The 22,947-nt window shown below is 38.5% G+C and overlaps 1 protein-coding gene across 4 annotated transcripts; it reads left to right on the forward strand.

Annotated features, from left to right (window-relative positions):
• Positions 1–118: 118 nt before the first annotated feature.
• LOC111335292 (glycogen debranching enzyme) lies at positions 119–22,928 on the forward strand. 4 transcript variants are annotated; one of them, XR_015992889.1, is made up of 27 exons: positions 119–338; positions 2,052–2,292; positions 3,969–4,116; positions 6,341–6,493; positions 7,062–7,333; positions 8,160–8,381; positions 8,933–9,148; positions 10,235–10,501; positions 10,909–10,966; positions 11,585–11,708; positions 12,149–12,315; positions 13,135–13,236; positions 13,577–13,735; positions 14,017–14,194; positions 14,613–14,755; positions 15,150–15,277; positions 15,397–15,608; positions 16,523–16,656; positions 17,009–17,142; positions 17,253–17,516; positions 17,890–18,115; positions 18,352–18,599; positions 19,195–19,307; positions 19,845–20,084; positions 20,635–20,732; positions 20,995–21,082; positions 21,678–21,976. XR_015992889.1 is itself a non-coding variant. In XM_022941175.2 (27 exons), exons 1-27 carry the CDS (start codon positions 263–265, stop codon positions 21,951–21,953), a joined length of 4,653 nt encoding a protein of 1,550 aa, XP_022796910.2. In that variant the 5' UTR covers positions 142–262; the 3' UTR covers positions 21,954–22,928. The 4 variants fall into 4 exon arrangements, 3 of the variants coding, with proteins under 3 accessions (XP_022796910.2, XP_022796908.2, XP_088593510.1); XM_022941175.2 differs by having other exon boundaries at positions 142–338; positions 19,879–20,084; positions 21,678–22,928; XM_022941173.2 differs by having other exon boundaries at positions 147–338; positions 19,867–20,084; positions 21,678–22,928.
• Positions 22,929–22,947: the final 19 nt, after the last annotated feature.

The raw sequence follows: 22,947 nt of genomic DNA on the forward strand, positions 1-22,947 counted from the left end.
CCAAGAGAATCGTGACAGGTGAATTCGGAACTCTGGATGTCCTGCATACCTTGCAGATAAAAGCTGTTTTTTTTCTATTTTTCCCTTTTATTGTCTGTATGAATAAGAGTTTTTGACTGAAAGTTCTCGTAAACATGGCGGAGAATGGCAACCAGCTGATGTTTCAACTCTGTCACGCGAGTACAAGAAGAGATTTACGTGACAATGCAGAATCGGCCCAGATCCCTTCATAGCCGCGGTTGAACCCACTGAATCATCCAAAATGGCGGGTCAGGTACGAGTGCTTCAACTCGAAGCGGGACAAGAGCTGGAAACAAAACTATTCAGAATCGAGAAAGGTGAGGTTCTGGTGCTTTACAAATCACCAATGCTGGGGAGATTTTCAAATCTGTTGACAGATTTGTATCTGTTTTTCAAAGTGGGATGACAGCAAAGTATGTGAAGCGCAAAACTTGCATTTCTAAACAGCTGATTTCTCCATATTTCTCGGCAAAATGATGTTTTCTCAGAAAAACTGGGCCGAAAAACTGTCTTTATACAAGTTGTAACATTTCCATGCTATATTTTTGCCATCAAAACTTTTTTACTCTTTACGGAAGAGCGAAAATTGGAAAATGTATTATCGTGATCAAAGTTCCCGGTAAAATTCCCACGCCAAGTGTTCTGTTACACCCTGGTAAACACACAAAAGAAAAATTGTGATGAATGTGGGTGGATTTGGCTTCTAGTCTCGTCTTTTATACACACTGTTCTAAGGAATCTTTTGAAAGGTTTGATTTTCGTGTTTTAGATTGGATGGTCTCGTGCAAACATAGAATACAAACATAGTTATTGGCACTGAAGTTATGTACATCTTTAAATAGGCCAGATATTGGTTGCCTTTTCGTATTTTTCCAATTTATTCAATTTGCACCGCACGTTTTATGCTTCTATACATTTTCTTGTTTTTATTTTATCACTGAGTTAATTAAAACTTCTACTCTGATCAATTAGTTACAATTTACATGAAAGTAACTATCCAAAACAAAAAAAAAACCAGTTAACTATAAGTGAAAGAGCAAGCAGATTTATATAGTAATTTACTCTTTACCTAATGCGTGACATAAATGATATTGATTAGGGTCATCTGTGCTCATTATAAATTCAGAGATGTGAATGAGTTAACCCAACTAGTTTAGAAACAGGATCAGAGCTTTCTCTCAAGATTAAAAAATCTCTAACTGCATTTTCAATTCAATTCAAACTGAATTATTCAGAACTGGTAAGGAATTAATGTCACCTTTATTCTCAGTTACAACTTGACTGGATCAGAATCTAATGAACATGGAGAGTAAAAAAAATTTCAGGGGTCTTTGGTAACCGTTGGTCACTTGTTCACAAATTGGTAACCTCGTTGGCGGAGTAGAGGAGAATTTTACGGTTGTTGGAAAATTCAGAAAACTAAAATGGTTCGACTACAAATTGAGAGAGTGCAACTGAAGGCCATAGCATTTTCCTCCCATTCAAATCCCTTAATTCATAGTATATTTTGCTTCACTAGCGTATGCCTGATAATTTGCATGATCACATACTTTAAGTCACTTTTTCTTCTCTGGGAAAACAATTGTTTTTTAAAGTGGTTGAATCATTTCTTTATGAAAAGTAACTCATTTAGTTATTTAGTACTCATCTGTATAGAAGGCAGTATGGTCGAGTGGTTAGCGTGTTGGACTTGCAATCTGTCGCTCCTGGGTTCAAGTCCCGCCCTGCCCACTACTTGGATTTGTTTCACGGTAGCCCCGAGTTTCAAATCCTTGCCCATGCTTGTAATATAGCCAATTGGTTTGCCTTTGGCCAGTTGGGATTCTTAACAAAGTTATTTTCAATTTGAATTATTTGTTTAAGTTGTTTCATGGAAAACCTGTAAACTATAGCTTCTAGCTAAGTGTTTCTCCTCGTTAAACTGTTTATTATTATTATTATTATTATTATTATTATTATTATTATTATTATACCTGAGCAATTCTGTACTGTGGAAGAGCTAAGTTTGTAAATGTTTTTTTCCTTATAAGGATGGACTCTGCGCTTCACATTGGGTCCTTCATTACAACCGTACAATGTGCACCTACTTTGCAACCACCCACCATCCAACCAGCATTCATTTGATAGAAAAAAGTACACAGAATTGATATGGACTTGCCCACCTGGACAGGAATGCGATGATGCTGATAGATACGCAGATATCATAGCCGATACTGCAGGATCATTTCATTTCTATGTTGTTTATAAAGATGGTGAACACAAAGGAAAAGAGTAAGAAAGCCAGTCTTGCTTCAATTCTTCTACTCTTACGATCTCACTAGTAATTCTCCTTACTGTCTGTTATATACAATTCTTACTTTTTTAGTGTGGAGAACTTGGTATTGGATCAACTAATACAGCCGAACCTCGATTATCCGGACTTGTTGGGACCTTGGTAAATAGTCTGGATAATCGAGAGTCCGGATAATCAAAAATATGAATATTAATGAGATAGAAATGTAAACAAAAGGTATACAGTAAAGAAAACATCATTTCAATAGTCCATTTCCTAATTACCCTTGGCCTCATTTTCAAAATGAGTCTTAGTGCTCATCCTTTCATATGGTAATAAGTTTTCATTCACATGCAAATTAAACTCATTTTCACAAGAATGGTTGAGCACCAGGCCTCGTTTTGAAAAAGAGACCAAGGGTAATTTGGAAATGGGCTATTGTGATATCTACACAGCCTCTCTGTATTTACAAATAATTCTTCAGAACATTTCTTTGTCTCGTCGCACTTGTGAATTTTGAAAAGCGCACAGGATAATACGCTGTTTCAACAGTCTTTTGAAAGGATTATTGGGCTTTTTGTGACTCTTGAGTTTTCGAGATCACAACTAATTAATATTCATGAAAACAATTGGGACCAGAGGAAAAAGTCCAGATAATTGAATAGTCTGGATAATCGAGGTTCGACTGTAATCCCCTAGTTTATATTTTTCTGTACTCTTTAACACTTGTCTACTTGATTTTGTATTGATGTTGAAAGGAGAAATACTATCTTGGTCTGACTCATGAGAATTATAGATAAATGTTTAACTTTACATGATTAAGTCTTAACCCTGTTAATTTTCCTTTTCAGCTACTATATCTTTTATAGAAATTCATTCAAGATAATTTTTGGTTTTGCATGTATATCGGGTCGATACCCACTAGCTGATAAGTTTTTCCATTCTCACCTTTGTTTTTTTTTTTTTTTGCTAGGTAGTGTATTTAAGAATGAGAAGAAAAAGGTTGATCATATCATGTGAAACTTAAAAGAATGAAGTCAAGTGCATGGGATGTTCAGGCTGGCAGGGGGGGTACTTACAACTTGGATAGGGTGGTACAGATATGATACTTTCAAACACTGATTGTATTCAGAGAAGAATTTCAAGTTTAAAAAGAGTTTTTCCCAGTCAACCTCACTCACTTGATAAGTTAATAATCAAAGTTTGAACTGATGATAAACAATATGGAGTGCTGTTTCTTGGAATTTTCCTTTTTTCAAGAACTCATAGTATTCCTAAAGACAGAATTGTTAGGAAGTTATTTTCTAAATATGGTATATACCTCAAAAACTCACCACTAAAATTTTTTAATTTCCAGTAAAGCAGATTTAGCTGGTAGTGTGTTGGCCAATGCGTAGGCCGACATGTTGGCCGACATGTCAGTTGATCTTACCATTGTTTCGGTAGTGTGTCGGCTGATGCGTTGGTAGTGTGTTGGTGGTATGTTAGTGTGTTGGCTGATGTGTTGGCTGACATGTCAGTAGTGTGTCAGCTGACATGTTGGTAGTGTGTTGGTTGTGTCACTAGTGTGTTGGCTGATGTGTTGGCTGACGTGTCAGTAGGATTGAATTTTTTACCTTTACCTATATATGCACCAAACCTTACTTTGCTTCTTTTTATCTTGTTTTTGATTTAGAGAGAAAAGGACAACATCAGGTTATTTCTCAGTGGATCCAGTTTTAAAAGTAAACAGTTCAGAGACCATCCCTTTAGAGTGTGTAAGCTTACAGACTGTGCTCTCCAAGAGTTTAGGACCACTGGAGGAGTGGAGTGACCGACTTAGGGTTTGTACTCAGTCATACATGTATAATGCAGTGGATGAGATACCTAGTATACAGGGCTGGGTTGTTAAAAGTGCAATTAAGCTAACCAAGGGTTAGACAACAATTTTGGTTTAGATGTGTAGCTTTGCTAACAGTTTTGATAGCTGTTATTACAGTTGAGCCCACAGTACAGCGGTATTAGTTACAGAGTGCGCAAAAGCGAGGTTTTCGGGTCAACTGGAATCACCTCAACAAACACTCGTGTGACAATTTGACCTGTGGAGTGTTTTCTTCGTTTGTGATTGCAGAGCTGGTAGTTCATCCGGCCTAATTCTGTTGTGAAAATCATGGTGAGGCACTGCATCGCTTATGGATGTGTTAACAGAAGTAATAAGCCAGAATGTTCAAAATTGTCGTGGCATTCTTTACCTATAAACAGCGCTAAGCTTCTTCAAACCTGGTTGCTTAGAATGAAGAGAAAAGACCCTCCTGTGTCGAAACATTCTTACCTCTGCAGTCAGCACTTTTCTGAAGATTTTTTTAAGTGTTGTGTGGGAGGAAAACAATATCTGAAAAGTGGATCTGTTCCTACAAGATTCAGTTTTTCACCGGAGGAACATAAAGCGGCAAGGTGTTTACAAGAGGCGAAATTATGGACCTCTTCCTGCTGGGCATGGACTGCAACAAGCACAGGTGATCTCATCAGCTTCCTCTTCTGAATTGACCATGGTAACATTGAGCTTGTACTTCAAATTCTTTTTCATCTCTGGCAGACATTCACCTTTTATATGGATCATGTCTCCATTTTCACTCGTGCCAACTTCGATATTTTGTACGTGACCATGTCTGAATAGTCCAAAAGCCTTACTATTCAAATTGTTATAGTCTTTATTGCCTTCATTATCTCCCGATTTTCTCTCAATAAAGTAATTCATCGTGTTCTCAATTGTGAACGGTGGAAATTCAGCACTCTGGATGGGACACCAGTTTGCAGCTTGTGGAAACTTGTACGAAGTGTTCAGAAAACTCGTGCTGGAGGAGGAAACATCATCATTATTTCTTGAGTCAGATGCTAAGTGTTTCCAACTTTCGGTGAAATTGTTTTCCCATCCATTTTTTATGTAACTTAAAATTCTACAAAAAAAGATAACGTTATATACATTTAAAAGAGAGAAAAAAATACTGTTATTGCTGTACGAATATTAGGCAGGAGGAACGATCACACATCCTACCGCTCACCTGTGCATTAGTTCACGTTTGTTGGCGTCACTCGAAGCACAACCATCTTTTGCTGTTCCTACACGGTATGAAAGCCACGTTCTCAGCCTAGGCTTTGTTAAATGACGAGGACAGTTTCCACTGAGAAATTGTAGCCTCTCTTCTTGTGAGAAAAATGAAAAATCTGGAGGGGAACTCGTAATTATTTTTCTCGAATTTTTCTCATTAGGTGCTTGGTTTCTCCTGAAAGATTGACCCGAAAGCCTCGCTTTCGCGCCCTCTGGAACTAATACCGCTGTAACGTGGGCTCAACTGTAATAACAGCTATTCTTTACATTTTTCCTTCAAGTTCATCTTACACTAACAACGACAGCAACAACAACCAGGCTTGACATTAACGGTAGCCAACTAACCACAGTCTAGTAGAAATTTGGTTTTGGCTAGTGGTTTTCAATTTCCACTAGCCAGTTTGGCTAGTAAACAAACTGAAATTGTTGCAACATCTGAGTTGTCTCTAGCCACTTGGCTAGTAAGTTGAAAAGTTAGTGTCAAGCCCTGAACAACAGTTATTTATACCCTACATTAATTAATTTACATTATACAGCCTAAGGTAAATATACCTTTATTTTAAGAGAAATGAAGGGAAAGTTAAACTTTTAATCCTTGATCATTGCTGCTGCCTTTTGAACAAATGTGCCTAGAACTGTGGATCAAATTTTCCCTGGTTAATTCCTGGGGAAGGTCGTTTAAAGGTGTTCTGTAGCAAGTTACTACTTGGGAGATATGTTGCTTCCTTTTGGGAGACAAATGCTTCTTTCTTAAGGATGCATGGTGCAATACAATGGAGTAACATCCCATTCAAGGGAAGAAGTTGATGAACTCCCTATTTATTTTATCATATTATTATAAGTAATACCTATTTTTAATACATATTGTAATATTACTATTAAATACTTTTTTTAATGAAGTATTCTGGATTTTGTAAGCTGATTGATCAATAATTTTTTTACTTGCTTTGATCTCTCAGGTAACCAAAGAAACTGGCTACAACATGATTCACTTTACGCCAATACAACAATTAGGAAAGTCAAACTCTTCCTATTCTCTATCAGATCAACTCAGCCTCAATGCTGCTTTCCATTCACCTGGAAAAAAGAATGCTTCTTTTGATGGAGTCAAAGTAATTGAATTTAGCACATAGTATTTCATTGATTACAATTTGTGAAAGTGTAGTGTGATTGTCTGGGTGAGTGTAGTTTTGAGAAGGACTGTTGTCAGTGGTGGGGACTCAGGCGTTTCAAAAATAACCTGTGCGGAAGTCATCATCAGGGTCTGATGATGACTTCTGCACAGGTTGTCGAAATGTCAGTCACTATCATGGACATCAGTCTTTCTCAGGACTACACTCACCCGGACGATCACACAACACTTTCACATGTCACCCCTGGGTTCAAACCATTTACTGATTACAATTTATTAATTGACCCTTTCACTCCCAAGTTTTCATCAGTAATTCTCCTTACTGTCTGCCATACAATTCTTAGGATATAAGTTATGAGAATTTGGTATTGGATCAGCCAATGATCTCTCAATTGATTTACTTCTTTATCAGTAGTGTGTTTGATGTAATGTTGATATTGTAAGGAGAAATTATGTCTTGGTCACTCATGGGGGTTAAAGGTTCAGCCAAGGGCAATCATGTGTCTATGGCTTAAAGGGCTTATCTTTCTTATGAACCTTTCTCTAAGGATATCCTTGACAAGATGCGCAGTGAGTGGAAGGTGATGTCTATAGTGGACATAGTTCTGAATCACACAGCAAATAACTCTCCGTGGTTATGGGATCATCCAGAATGCTCTTACAACTTGGATAACTCTCCTCATCTCAAACCCGCATTTTTATTGGATCGTGCCTTGTGGCATTTCACCTGTCAAGTAGCTGATGGGGTGTGGGCTGCAGATGGTTTGCCTGCGGAAGTGAACTGTGAAGAGCATATACATAGAATTGGTGATATTTTACGGTAAGTTTAAGGAGAGTTGTTTCTCTTTAAAGGCTGATAGTTTCTAAAGAAACTGTTAGGGGCTGCGTCGGTGGGGGTAACAAAATAATTTGGATATATCAACAAAGTTGAAATGGTAAATTGGCCACCGTAATGATTACAAAAGCTGACGTTTTGAGCGTTAGCCCTTCATTGGAGTGAATAGAGGAATTGTGGGTTGTATGTGCTTTTAAAGGCAGAAAATGGAGCTACATTATTGGTTGGAACATTGCAATGAGAAAAACATGAATAAATTAGTGGAATGAAAAGTGTTCGTTGATCCCTGTGGGATTTAGACTTTCTTTTTACCCTTCCATTCCCGGTAGTGATTAACATGTAACCTCTCCCTATAATAACCATGAATTATACAGCAAACAGGTAACGAGAATACGTACTTGATCATGAACCAGGTAGAAGTTGTTATCCTGATCTAACACCAAATTCTTTTAACTTATTCAAAAGGAAATGTGTAGTAGCTAGAAGGGGAGAACTCACAATGAGATCTTATAAGTTGAAGGGTTATAACTCTATAATAATTCTTTCTTCCTAGCTATATTCCTCTTCAATCAGTCAGCTAAGATAACTTGGTTTCACTTTGTGATAGCACTGTACATCTTGCTGACGAGTTCGTCAATTCTCGTTACCTGTTTGCTGGTGCAAACATTGAAATGTTAGGAGAAGTTACCTGTCAACAAGTTTTGTGTGAATCCTTTATTATAAAAATTATAACAACTCTATATTCAAGAAAAAGGTATTTACCACCAAAATTATGTCACAATTAGATATTAAGACTTTTTTTTTATGTCAGACACAAGGTCTTGCCAAAGCTACGGCTATGGGAGTTATTCAGTGTGGATGTCGCAAAGGCAGTTGATCAGTTCCGTAATACCATACTGAAGGTAAAAAAACCAGGCAGTGGCTCTTTAAAAGAAGATGAGAAACCGCTTGAATTGACAGAAGATTCATCTTATGAACGCTTCTCAGCAACTGTTGATATGGTAAAGGCTGTTGAAAAGTTTAACAGAGAACGGTAAATACATCTTTTTTTTTAATCAATATTTCTCAGCGAGTTTAATTCTGACTTACAGTTACTGTACCAGACCTAAATACTGACTTTACTTACAGTTTTATCACTAGTACTAACAATAATGATAATTATGAATATAATATGTAATTTCTACTCAATGTTCCTTCACTACTTGCAGTTGGACTTGAAACTGTAACATTACACCTAAACTGAAATTCTAAATTGCATAATGCCATAATATGTGCATGTACATAATATTATTCATGGAACATTAAAAGTATCAGAGAAGACAAACTTATACAGTGCATACCTGTGTTAAAATTCAGTAGACTCAAAAACCGAATGCATACAAAAAGTTTGACCCATCAAACAGAGCATGAAAATTTTGTTGTGTTGGTTGAGAAATCCTCAGACAGTATACAACAAGACAAATCACTTACAACTAAAAAAATTTCACAAAATTAAAAAGAGGTGACAAAAAGATTGGTGGTTGGAAATAAAGATTGTTCTTTTCAGGTATTTTAACTGATTTTATGTTGTTGTAACTTCATAAGCTCTGATGCCTTGGATGAAAAACAACGGCTGCATTTGTGTAGCGAGGACTTTAAAGCACATCTCAACAACCTTAATGACACAGTCAAAAACAAGAAAGTTGCTGATCATATCGAATCTGCCATCCAAAGTGTCCAAAATACTGTGCGCTATGAACGTCTTGCTGGGCATGGACCAAGACATCCAAGAGTTAAAAGAACATGTCCTTTGGTGACAACGTAAGTTTACATTGCTAGGAATTTGTAAATTTGTTGTTTAAGTTAACAACTGTATGGAATAATAATAAAAGCTTACATCTCTGTTGAGGACTTCCTAGACAATAGGGACCTTAAGCAGTCAGGACGGCAACACCAAGGAAGACTCCGATTAAAAAATGAATTTCTACTCTTAGTTAGAATTTCAAACATGGCTGCAGGAGCTTACTGTCTCATACGGCGCCACAGCTCAACTTCAGTATGATGTATAAAAGTAGGGTTGAGTTCCAAATGAAAATTAAAATAACTTGCTGTTGTGGTTTCGGTTCGCAGACGACGCAAACTTTGGTGATTTCACGTTGTTGTTTTTCATAGGACGGCTAAGAAATGTACAAAGTTTCAAAACGCACGTGCTGAGCTATTGTTCTGCCATTTAGATCTCTTGTTTTTCCACGTCCTCGTTGCCGTCACCGTTGTGGTTGCTTATTAGGTCCCTAGTAAAGACTACTGAGGGTTTCACTGAGAGGTTAATGAAGTACACATAACCCCAACCCCAATCTAATTTACTGGGCAAGCAGTCTGTAAGGGAAAATACTGTACCCAAAGTCTTACGTGCAGCTAAAGGCCAAAGGTCAAGGGCCCTACTCAGAAACCGAAGGCACACTTTTTTACCCACATGGACCAACCTACGGTAGACCAGTAGATAACTTAAGGATTTTTTCTGACAGTGTGCTTTCAATGCTTTGCCATGAGTGGCATGGAAAAAGAGCTGGAACAAAGTCTGCAATAGAAAAAGCTGGACTACTTACAAAGTGCAACTGGGCACTCAGATTCAAGGTTTCAAGACTTCTAAACTCCCAGTTATAATATATGTGGAAACCTAAGTAAACTTTCACAGTGATAGGCTGTTATAGGCTTGAAAGACCAAAGGCCTGAATTCGGATGCTTGAGGTAACAACATTGCATTCCTGCCAAAATGAAAGAGGCAAAAATGAAACTTCTGGTCCAATGCACCTACTGTAATTGCAGCGAGTACAACTAACAATGATAATGTAAAAAGTTGTTGAGTTCAGCCTGAGTCTATTGTTATCTCTTGTGCTTTATTGCCAGTTATTTCACAACACCTGGGGACTGTGATACTGTAGAAGAAGAGGAGAAGCTCATGTATTCAGACAAAGCAAAGTTTTGCATGGCCCATCCTGGATGGATAATGGGGGGTGACCCTCTGAAGGACTTTGCTGCACCAGGATCACTTGTCTATCTCCGTCGCGAAGTAATAGCATGGGGTGACAGTGTAAAACTTCGATATGGTAAAGGAACAGAGGACGCACCCTTTCTTTGGGATTTCATGTTACAGTATACACAGATTTGTGCAAGGTGAGATAAAGGCCAGCAATGTATAGTCTCTGTTTTGTCTTTTAGTCTCCTCTTGAAGTTTCTTTCTGTCAAACAAACCTTATGCAACAAGTGTAAGTCCCTGACTTAAAAAAAAAAAAAGCAGAAACAGCCGTAAACAAGTGCTCAAATGAAAACTTTATTTCACCTGCAATGTCCAGGTTATTACATATGACTAATTTGTTTAATTGCATAATTATTGATATGATGTATTAATACTTGAAACGACTTCCACTCTAACAACTTAAGACTATCTTTGTTTTTATGGACAATGGCCACTTAATATTGGCTAGAAATTGCCTCTTTCTCAGTCAGTGCTTAGTGAAATCTGCAGGTCCATGAGTATGCTTCAAGTGTAGATATCTTTGACAATGACTCTGTTATTTTAGGTTATTTGATGGCATTCGTCTTGACAATTGCCACAGTACACCACTTCATGTGGCAGAGGTAAGTGAACCATATTTTAAATCATTAAATGATAATAATAATAATAAATTAATTTTATAGTAATAATAATTTTATCAATTTCTATAGCACATTTACCATGTAATGATCTAATGCACTTTACAACACTGTGCAGGAGACTTTTTCAGACTGCCAGTAGCAATTAACAATCAACAAAAGAGAAATTTTACAGATGCCCCCACCCCCCAATTCCCAGTAAACAGGCCAGACCACCTCGCAGTAATCTCGTGATGTGGGTTCTTTAATGTCCCCGGCCTAACCAAATTAACTAATTGACAGATGCAAGAGACAGGACCTCCGGCCTTTCATCTTATCTGAGAAGACGAAGCAATGTGAGTGAAGCATCTTGCTTAAGGACACAACGTCAAGCTCCAGCCAGGACTTGAACCTGGGTTGTCTGACCCAGAATCCAGTGCACTGACCACTGGACTACTCATGCCTCATTCATGAGGCGTGAGTAGAGAAAGATCGAGAGACACTGGGGGATGACTCCCAACCTCTTCCCAAAAACTGTTGTGAACTGCCTGGGTGCACCAAGACCAGTCTTGTAGGGAAAGATTGGATAATTTTTTCCCCTTAAAATGTCAAATTTATTTGCAGTACTTTGTAGATGCAGCAAGGCAAGTGAAACCTGACCTGTATGTTACGGCAGAATTGTTCACTGGTTCTGAAGCCACTGACAATATTTTTGTGAACCGACTGGGGATCACATCACTTATAAGAGGTGAGAATTTAGCTGTTGATGTCTATTTAACCCCCTGACCTGAATGACTCTAATTTCTCCCTGCTGTATGTATCACTCCTGAACCAAATGTTAAGTTCTTAAGAATTAAAGAAATGATCACCTAATTAAAAAGCTCAACTTGATTGTTGAACAAGTTCTCCTTGTCAACAGCTTAGGAAATGTATAGAGAACAGTATGGAGAATATGTATACTGATGTTAGGGTGTAAAGGTTTTACTACATGTAAGTAAGGTCACCTAACTGAAAATATTTTGGAAAGATAGGATAATTTGTACTGGGAACTGTAACAAACATATTTTAACTTTTTTAAGTTGTTATATATATTATGTATCTACTCTGCTCCAAAATATTTGTTCCTGGCCACTCTGAGTTCTCATTTCTTTAATCTGTAACGTTTTGGTTTGTTTATTTCCCAAACAGAAGCCCTAAATGCTCACGACCCACATGAGGAAGGCCGACTGATTTACCTGTATGGGGGTGAAACTGTGGGTGCCTTTATGCACCCATCAGCTGTGAAGCCTTTAGTGCCCATCATTGCACATGCTCTGTTTATGGATGTTACACATGATAACCCTTCTCCATTTGAGGTAGTTGAAGATAAATAATAAAGTAAAATTAGCTCACTGAAGTACCAGTAATTATATGATATTAAAAATTAGTTGGTAAATTTATTTAAACAATTAAGTTCTGTGATGAGCAAGTGCTCCACATCCCCTTTGTGTACACTTGTGACATGTGTGTTCACAGAGGGATTTTTTTCTTGTAACTGCAATCAAACTGTACCTGGAAATGATTTGTAAAACAGCTGGTTTATGTGTCAGCTGTGAGTTTGATTAAGAGCACCACCCAAGAAGTTAGAGTTAGTCTGAGCACCCTGGGCACATATTTAATGTTTGGACCTTGAGAGACGGCATTTATTTGAGTCTATGGGCACCTACTGGTATTCAATTTTCACCATTTTCAGCAGGTAGTAACTTTATTCTGCAACAAAAAAATTAATTACAGCAAAATGTAAGATGTACCAATAGACAGTGAATTTAGGTACCCACCTACAGGGTGGGCACTTATTTGAGGTGTAAGACTCTTAATCAAATAAATACATTAACTGAATCTTAAGCATCTTATATCCCTCCAAACCTCTTACATCCGTCGTGTTGTTTGGGTGAATGCATTTTGATGAATGCAGCCACAGGCAGACCGGTATTTATATCCCAAGGAGAGTTCAATGTAGAGAAAGTAAAGTAACCCTGTGAGTTTATCCATTAGTATCCCAGGAGGTTTTTATCTCTAGGGGTCAAACAGTTAATATTAGTGAACTCTTCTCTTTAGTTTATTTTCTTGGAAAAGCATCACAAGAAAAAAGTTATATTAATTTTGTAAAATGACATTACTATTTTTTTTCTCAGGTGCGATCGGTCTATGACTCAATTGCCAGTTCAGCTTTGGTATCAATGGCATGTTGTGCTACAGGCAGTTCAAGAGGATATGATGAACTGGTACCTCACCATGTAAGTTAAATTTTCTATGATAATAGGTGCGGTTTTTGGTGGATTGAAAAGGAAGATCACAGAAAGTGAACAAAGAGAATATGACAGCCAAACACTTGAAGGATAGGTGGGTAATGTGCAAAGAGAAGATAAAAACAATTTAGAAGAAAGGAGAAAAATTGAGAAGCAAAAGAACTTGGGAGAAGGAAGAAAACAGGTGCTTATGATGACATATAATAATTATGCAAATACGTTCCTTACATTTCATTAAGCAACATTGCATTATCCTGAAGATATCTTAATTTTCATCGTCAAAGATTTGTAAGATAGTTCCTGAGTGTATGTTTAAATTTTATTTTAGATCCATGTTGTAAAAGAAGATCGCTTGTACTTGTCTTGGCCAAATGAGAACTCTAAACTTAAAAAAGCAGCATTTGTAAAAGAGAGTGATGGTATTATGTTGGCTAAAAGAGCCATCAATGAACTGCACAGGTGGCTCGGTGAAGAAGGATACACGCAGGTACAAAGTTTGCCATAGCCACTTTTTTTTTTTGGGTCTTATTGCATTTTGACGTCATCTTTGATCTGTAACTGAACAGACGCATGGCAACATATGGAATCTATTTTTAACATTTCCTTGTTTTTTTCTTCTTTATTTTCAACACATCTTTTCTTGTAGACGTTTTAATATTTTTCTTCTGGGACTGAAGACGTTAATTTTAACCTCTGTTTTATCAAAAAGTTAGAAGGACCCTGCATAAACAATTTTTCCATTGAGTGAGTTTTGACTTTATTTTCCAGGTGTATGTGGACCAGATTCACCATGATGTTCACGCCATTACCAGGCACTGCCCAGACAAAAGAAAGACTGTCGTTTTAGTCGCACATTCTGCTTTCCACCACCCCTCTGAGCATCTTCAACCCACAAAGGACAGGCAGAAGATTCATATGAGTGGTATTCCACCTCTTAACATACCAGGTCAGTCACATTGATAAATAACTACTATGTACAGTATTAATTATTATTTAACGTGTTCCATATGAGATATGTGCCAAGCTGGCTATAGGTACTCCTTATCCAACAGGCATGGGTGTAATGTTTGGTTTATTGAGAACACCTCAGAGAAGATTCTAAAATGTGCCACCAACATCAACAAAAACGCTTCAATATTAGGCAGTAATATGTACTTATCGACTGTCAGTGGAAGGCCCGAACCTACGCCTACGTCCCCGCCCCTCCGGCATTTGGAATTTGAATTTACCTTACATTTGAACAACTTGGGCTCAAAGGCCGTGTCTGAGAAGAAATCATCAGGCAAACCCTCTCTCTAGTTATTTTGTCTATTTTACATAAGGTCTACATGTGTTTTTTGATATTTATAATTTTCACATGGTAGGTGAGATCAACGAAATCATTTTTGAAGCTATGTTGCTAAAGAAGCAAGATGCTGGTGAGTTTAGTAAAGATGCTGCGTTTATTAATGGACTTCAGTCACATGAAGTGCTGCTCCAGAGGCATGTTCCGCTCCACGAGGCGAAGGTAAGACTATTGGAAAGGTCACACCGACCTTCCTTCAGAGACCAGACACATGCTATTCGCATACTATACGCATACTATACGCATACTATACGCATACTATACTCCAATACTAGACGCATCATAGATGCATAGTAGACCCGTGTACTCAAGAGCTTGCAATAATAAAATCCAAGTACAGTTTTTATTAAGTTTTCATACTTGTTTCAAGCGAAAATTTCAAATGCGAGTGAAATTTGCGGCAAGGCTTCATAACTGACCCAAAGAACTTATCAAGCGTTTCACTCAAACCAGAGGCCAGTAATTCTCAACAAGTTCCAAACAAAATTGCTGCATCCAATCGTCATCGACTTTGCGTGCTTGGAAAATTGAAACTTTCTTTTTTATTCCACTTTAGACATGCCGTGCTGAACAGAAAGGAAACAACACTTTTGAAGTATATTTTGATAACTTCGCTCCGGGAAGTGTCATTGCATTTGATATCACCATGGAAACCAATGTCAAGAATGCTCTAGGTCAATTAAGGTAAGTGCCAGACGGAGATCACATAGTTATTTGCTGCTTCATAGGGATGGTTTTTTGCACCGTTTGAGTGATCGTTTTATATATTCGGTGTTTTTCTTTCTATTCTTCTGTTCCTTTAGACAGCTTGGAGTGGACTTGTACCAAAAACGATCTGGGAGCCAAGAGAGTTACAACAAGATTGATGAATTGGACGCCATACTCGCCAATCTGTCGCTGTCTGATCTAAATCGAGTACTGTACCGAGCAGATCCCGAAGAACGAGATGATGGTAATGGTGGGGGAGTGTATGTTCTGCCTGATACAGGACCTCTCGTTTATTGTGGGTTGCAAGGTCGGTTTATGAGTTTATTCTCCAATTAAAGGAATGTTATTGGGTTATGTAAGACAAGACGAGGATTATTTGAAATTGCCTTAGTTACAAATTAAACGAGAAATAAATTAAAAATACACACAGTCGCTGGTCACCCAAAATAACTAAAGAGCTAAACTAGTTGGGTGACCACCATATATTAATTGAAAATAAATATAAGGTCAGAAAAGAGGCATTTTACATTTTTAATTCCGCAATCTTCGCTGACCGCTAACCGCTGACCGCTGACCGCTGACCGCTGACCGCTGACCGCTGAACCTGATGTACTAAGCGAGTTGTTGAGAGAAAGCCATCTTAAGTGGAGTAGTGTCAAACGATTTCAATGTAAGAGTTTGCATCAAGGAAGTGTTGTCTCAGAGATGCGAGCGAGGTTCTGCACTCTTTGGGGTACTTTGATTTTTGTGTATAGTTTTTATCTGTTTTTTTTTTTTGTTGTTTTTTGTTTTGTACTGTTTGGTACTGCCTTTTGTTGCTTCGACAGTCTGCGGCTTTCCCTACTTCTAGGCAGTTTGGAAGGCCCCACAACTCTAGAAAAAAAAAATTAAATAACACTCTTAATCACCACGGTATCGACGAATGCTTTTCATTTAACAAATTCTTTTTGTGTTTTTAACCTTACCATGTTCCCACCAATAGTATACAGCACCATCTTTCTGCATGTAAACCACAGACAATCCACAATTCCTTCATTCATTCTAACGAAGGGCTAACGCTAGAAACATCAGCTTAAGAAATTCTTTACGATGGCCAGTTTACGTTATCAACTCCGATGAAGAAACCAAATTTTCTTTTAATATCCCCTACCGACGCTGCGGCGCAGTTTCTTTAGGAACTCACCCAGTTTATTTTCTGTTGTTTTTTTGAATTTTCTACAGGTGTAATATCAATACTGGCCAATGTCCGTCAGTTTGATGATCTCGCTCACCCTCTGTGTAGAAATCTGCGAGAAGGAAACTGGTTGTTGGATTACGTTGTGGGAAGACTTCTTCCTTTTGTTGGCACAAGACAGGTCCGTGAACAGCATTTAATTTCTGCTTACAGTATCACCCCAAACTTACATGAATTTCTTGAGAATAAAGGGAATGATCACCAGCTAAAGAAGCTCCTGGTGGTTAACTAAATTCTCCTTGTCAGCACCTTAGGAAATGTATAGAGAACAATATGGAGAATGTGCATGCTGATGTTAGGGTATTAAGGTTTGAGGCAAGAACTCTGAATTGCAGTTATAATGATTCAATGTAGATACAAAGATTGTAAAATATTTTGTTCTTTAGTTGGCACTTGGCATATAAAAGCTTCCAAAGACTTTGTTTTTGTAATTGTATGATACCTTATAGTATCCGCTGTGATTATACCTGTAGCTGGGTGTATGGCTTGACAAGGTTTTCAGTCTGATCAAGGAATGTCCAAGATATCTGGTGCCGTGTTACTTTGACGCCATCATCACCCCTCTTTATCTTAAACTGCTGGATCGAGCTTGGGGCCAGATGTCAAGGTTTGTTTTTTTTTTCTTGAAGTTTTGTTAGGTGCCTTAAAGATGCTTTGAAGTTCATTTCGTGTGGTATCTTCTCCCTCTGTGCAACTCTAAAATTTTCCCTTTTTCAGTTTTGTTCAGAATGGCTCATCATTCCTCAAAGCCCTTTCACTTGGCTCGCTCCAGTTCGTCGGCCTGTCTCGGACAGCCTCGCTTCCAGCTCTGTCGCCCCAGCTGTACCATGGTCCATCATCTGGGGCCGAGATGCCAACTCTGATGTCATTAGCGGCTGGTTTGCCTCATTTTTCTTCTGGTTTCATGCGCTGCTGGGGGAGAGATACGTTTATTGCACTTAGAGGTTTATTACTTGTAACGGGCAGGTACCAGGATGCTAGGTACGTAAGTTAAGAAGCACATTTATCTGTCGTATGTGAATTTGTTTTAGCAGTTTTCAACTGAGTGTCGAAAATTACTCTGGAATTGCTTTGTTTTGCTATGTGAAAGCTAACCTGTCCGTAAAACTCCAGCCAATTCCTCAAGCAATCAGATTTCAAACTACATCCAATCGCGACTTGGTCACCCGCGTTTTCCCGCGCTTTAGGCAGTTGGGTTGTTTTCATCATGGATTCTCGTTGGCTCCTGATATTTTTCCTTTGTTCTGATTAGTTGTCGAGATTACTTTTGTTCTGGTTTTACGACACTCGATCGAAATATGCTCTGAGCTTGTGGTAAGTTGACGCAATTTTTCCTAATCTTGGACTATTGCAGACATCATATCTTAGCCTTCGCCGGATGTGTCCGCCATGGCCTCATTCCCAACCTGTTGGACGGCGGACGCAAGCCCCGTTATAATTGTAGGGACGCTCCGTGGTGGTGGCTCCAGTGTATTCAGGATTATTGCTCCATTGTCCCGGATGGACTGAAGATCTTGTCGGATCCAGTCTCCAGGATCTTCCCCTCGGATTGTTGTGATCCGCAGCCGCCAGGCAAAACGGTAAGTCAAATACATTTTAAGCTAACTTTTTTGTTAAAACACCTTTTTTTTTTCACCTGCAAAACTGTAAAATGTTCACCTTTCTCTCGAATACGCCGCATAAATCATCTCACTCCAATTTCTAATGATCTTAACGAATTCGCAGGCATGCACATTCTTGGTTGCAGTCTTGTAGATGTCACACTGCCCGTCAAACCGGAAGAATACGTTTAACTTACCTTCCGTTTCTTTTGCAGGATCAGCCTCTATATGACGTGATACAGGAAGTGATGCAACGCCATTTCAACGGTATCAGTTTCCGTGAGCGGGGAGCTGGGTCCGAGCTGGACAATCACATGCATGAAGCAGGGTTCAACGTCTCTGTGGGTGTTCAAGAGAGAACTGGGTTTGTCTATGGTGGGAGCCAGTGGAATGCTGGGACATGGATGGACAAAGTTGGTGAATCTCGTTTGGCGGCAAACTTTGGAGTGCCTGCCACTCCCAGGTATATACTATGCTTAATGTTTATGGGGGAAGGAACGTGTCCTGGGGGGAAAAAATTCACAACCGACCTATTTTGTTTTTAGTCTGTTGCTTGAATGATTTCGATTGGTGTCTGAAGAGAAGGTTACTTTCCCCTAGAAAAAATATCAACTTTAAAAACTTTGTGACTTGCTTTCATCTCGTGCTTCTTGATGGTCTCTCTATAGGATTTAAAGGTCTGTTATTTAATCCCCAAAGTCTTCATCCTTTAACTCCCGAGGTTTTACTGAGAATTCTTCCCACTAGCTGCTACACATTTCCTTGTAAATTAGTTAGATCAAGGTTCCAACTACCTGATAAGTCTGAGTATTCTCATTACCTGTTTGCCGATAATTCATAGATATTATAAGGAGATGTTACATGTTGTGGGAGCTTTAGTGTGCACACTTTGAAAGCTTCTCGTTGTTTCTGGTAGAATTTTCCAGGCAGTCAGTTCTCAAGAGTTGAACATCGCACAGTAAATTCAAATTGTTCGAGTCGAAATAGTTCGCTGAACTAGTGAAAAAAGTAATTGGAGTAGCTCTTAGCTTGATTTTGTTGAATACTCTGTGTTTTAGGGACGGCAGCGCTGTCGAGATAGTGGGTCTTTGTAAGTCAACCGTGCGCTGGTTAGCTGACTTGTGTGATCAAAAGAACTTTCCATATGCGGGCGTTTCAAAACTTCAAGATGGTATGTTTATTCTTCACTGCATGCAAAGTTCCTTGATACATCCGTTTGTCAATGAAACTCTCCGTTAAATGGATTTTAAGCATTTAAAAGGGGTATCTTTGTCATCAACCTTGGATGTCACGGTATTAGAGTAGTTTTTCACTTGAGTTTCGTCACAGCAAAACCAAAGTAATTACAACAACCAATCGGAGCGAAGGTTGACGTCATCATTAGCCAATTAGAACTCCAAATTAAAGCAGACAACCTGCATGAAACTTGGGAAAACGTGAGGGTCAAAATTTCGATTGGTTTTAAATCTGATTGGTCGAGTAGGTGGCGCGAGTTTTCTGGACCAATCACAGAGCGATGTTAAGCCAAAACCCGGATGCAAGGATATAGAAATGAAATGCTGGTCACTCTTGGGGTCGGAGAGTTGATAGACGTTAGTTTTTCATGGTGTAATTCTTTAACTTAAAATTTTCTTTTAACATCAATTATTTCAAGTTAATTGAAAAATTGATTAGCGGAATAGGAGCTCTACTTTCGCTTCATTTACAGGCGTAACTTTACACCTTTTAAGGTTTTCCCGTAGAGTTATCTTACAAGGAGTGGAACATGAAGATTCAGGATGCATTTGAGAAACATTTCTGGATACCTGAAGATCCTAACGATAAAAAGCAACAAGGGGATGAAGACAAACTGGTGCACAGAAGAGGAATTTACAAAGACACTGTAGGAGCTACTCACAGATTCACTGATTACCAGTTCAGGCCTAATTTGTGTGTGGCTATGGTTGTGGTAAGTAAAAGTTCGGTGTTTGGAGGTCTCGCCGCATAGCAAGTTCGCCCTCATCTTTTCTAGGTCTCCTAATGCTATACAACAATTTTTCCCCTTCCTTATACCAGTTCGCTTTGAAATCTTGTTATAATTGATGGAGCCAACTGGCCGTGTTGGGGATGAACTGGTAAAAGGGGAACTTGCGATGAGTCGAAACCTCCATAAACTGTTACATCCTTGTCAGTATTACTTCGCTGCATCCGTTGCCCTCAAGATTTAACCAGGGCTTAATTAATCCTTATAATTTAAAACCATCGTTGCAAAGAAGGTGACTCAGTGAGAATTTGAAAAACGGTTTGCTAAGGTGTTATGATATTTTCTTGATTGAAAAGAAATTCCCAAATATAGCTAACAAGTAAATAGATAGTCACATGTGAGGAGAGTTAACCTTTAGATCTTGGATGCCAAGGTGATCTTAGGGAAAAAGGTTTTTTTTTATTAAACAGGTGGTTCAGTTACGTGCGATAAATGAATATAGCCTGATTTGCCGCGTGTTTCCCTTATATTTCAGGCTCCAGAGATGTTTAACCCTGAGCATGCGTGGAAATGTCTGGACATGGTGGAGGAAATTCTCCTGGGTCCACTAGGCATGGCTACATTGGATCCCAGGTAACATAATCGTATTCATCTGTGACAACAAAAACGTAAAAAAACGTGATGAAAACTTCCGCACTCAGTATAACACTAAAAGCGTAAAGGAATATGGAAGACGAATTAGGCAGGGTAGAGAGCATAGTCGAGGGGTGGGTGGATGATAGCCTTTGTTGTACCAATCTGCGGGTGCCACGCGTATTATTCACTGCTGTTGATTGCCTGTAAGGTTATCCTTGTTATTTTTTTTTAAAGTTGATTTTACTTCTTTCTGTTTCAGTGACTGGGCGTATGAAGGAGTTTATGACAACTCGCAAGACTCCACCTCATATAAGAGTGCAAAGGGATTTGCTTATCACCAAGGCCCGGTGAGTCAGTCAATAATTGGATATTTGTAAGACGGATTTGTTTCTATAAATCGAGATAAACACTGTGTCATTGTGTTTATATGTCTGCTTGCTGCCCAACCCCTTCCCCACCCCCCCCCCCTCCGCCCTAAAGGAGGAGGGCGTTATAGAGAAAGTGAAGAATGGATTGAACGTCTTTGTAGCGAGGAAAAAGAAAAGTACTTAAATATTAAGTCATGAAAAAAACTTGGGAAGTCTCTTCTTGGCTCATGAGAACCAGTCTTGTTAACTGGAGTTTTTGCAACTTTGCCGGGCTTGTAAATTAAGTGACGCGCTGTTTGACAACGACACTGTATGGAATAAATAAGTACAATAGAAACGTAGATTAGGGAAAACTCAAGGATTAGATGTTCTTTAAAAGAGGAACCCCTTCAGAAGTGGACCCAATTGTTTTTTCGCCAGAAAAGAGGTGTCCGAAAGAAGGGGCACTATGATATTTTACTGCATTGAAAAATTAGAACCGAACAAGATTAAAATACTTAGATTAATCGTTTTAAAATAATAAAATTACCCACATCTGAAAGTGAAATCAAATCTTTTTATCGTTATTTTGTAGGAATGGCTCTGGTGCACAGGTCCTTTCTTAAGAGCTCGGCTGTATTTCGCTAAAAAACTTCATGGTCCAAAGGGACTGGAACTGGCCGTTGTGCGTGTAAAGAGCATCCTGGCAAGACACAAAGTAGAGATAACCAGCTCCCCATGGCGTAGTCTACCAGAACTTACAAATGCAGGGGGGGCTCCGTGTTATGATGGCTGCCCAGCACAAGGGTGGTCTGTCGGCTGCTTGTTGGATGTGTTGTACGATATGGAAAAGTTGATTAAGGATAATTAAACTTGAATAATTAGATTTCATAAGTATTTCCTTCCCTATCGTTGTTTTAAGCAATCGTTCGTAACATAACGTAATGTTGGGTTGGTCACGCTGTCGTCAATATGTGTTGTGACCATAACCGATCACGGAATGCGTTGAATTGCGTGATTAACAGGAGGGCTCCGGTAAAGCCGAATATCCTAGAGATATCCCGGTAGGTTATTCTAAGCAGTTATCGCTTAGATCAGGTTTATTAGGTGGTGACAATGATGAATATTTGGGTAATATTGTTTGGTTAAGAATTGTCATTTGCTAACAGGCGAAGGTTTTATTTTTTACTTAAGATCCCTTTTGAATGAGTTTAGGAAAGACATCAAACTTTCAAAGAAGCTTCCTTAGGGCAAAACCTTTTTTTAGTGGTTTATTTAAGAAAGGATGTAATTTTTTTCTTGAGGCCTGTGCAGCTATGTATGTATTACCATTTTTCGACTCCTAAGGCAGAAACACGAGTTACAAAAGAAAATGAACATCTGTTGTAATGAAAGATCAAGGAATTGTAGTATTTTTGTGAAATCGTAGGTATACTTTAAGAACCTGGATGCAATCCTTTCTTTGTCCAACTTTAGATCTCTTTTCGAGCTCTTTTATTTTAACGATGTGCATTGGCGCATAAGTTTGAGCCTGCAAAGAAGAAAAGGACGTAGAGTGGATTACAGCGTGGGATAGTTTAGTTTTTTCCAACAAGTACAACATAATAAAAATAGTTATTTCGTGGAAAGGAACTAATTGCATAGAATATCAAATTGTTTATGTGTATGGTATATTGATTGTCTAATTATTTTTGTTATGTTATTATGCAAGTTAAATCGTCATGCTTACTTTGCATTTAAGGTGTAACATGAGTTGTCTGTTGTCGCATTCCATTCTCTAATACGTGATTTGAAAGACCTAGAAAAATAAATGGAATATGAATGAAATAAATGGAATATGAAAGAATTTTGAATTGTACTTGTGA

This window comes from Stylophora pistillata, chromosome 11 (assembly GCF_964205215.1).
Source record: "Stylophora pistillata chromosome 11, jaStyPist1.2, whole genome shotgun sequence".
Classification (NCBI taxonomy): Eukaryota; Metazoa; Cnidaria; class Anthozoa; order Scleractinia; family Pocilloporidae; genus Stylophora; species Stylophora pistillata.

Bases quoted from the DNA above. Each gene is read 5' to 3' on its own strand.
- LOC111335292 (XM_022941173.2), top strand. From the start codon at position 263: ATGGCGGGTCAGGTACGAGTGCTTCAACTCGAAGCGGGACAAGAGCTG. The intron at 14,756-15,149 runs GTAAGACTATTG...ATTCCACTTTAG, and splicing joins TTCCGCTCCACGAGGCGAAG to ACATGCCGTGCTGAACAGAA. The intron at 21,083-21,677 runs GTGAGTCAGTCA...GTTATTTTGTAG, and splicing joins TTGCTTATCACCAAGGCCCG to GAATGGCTCTGGTGCACAGG.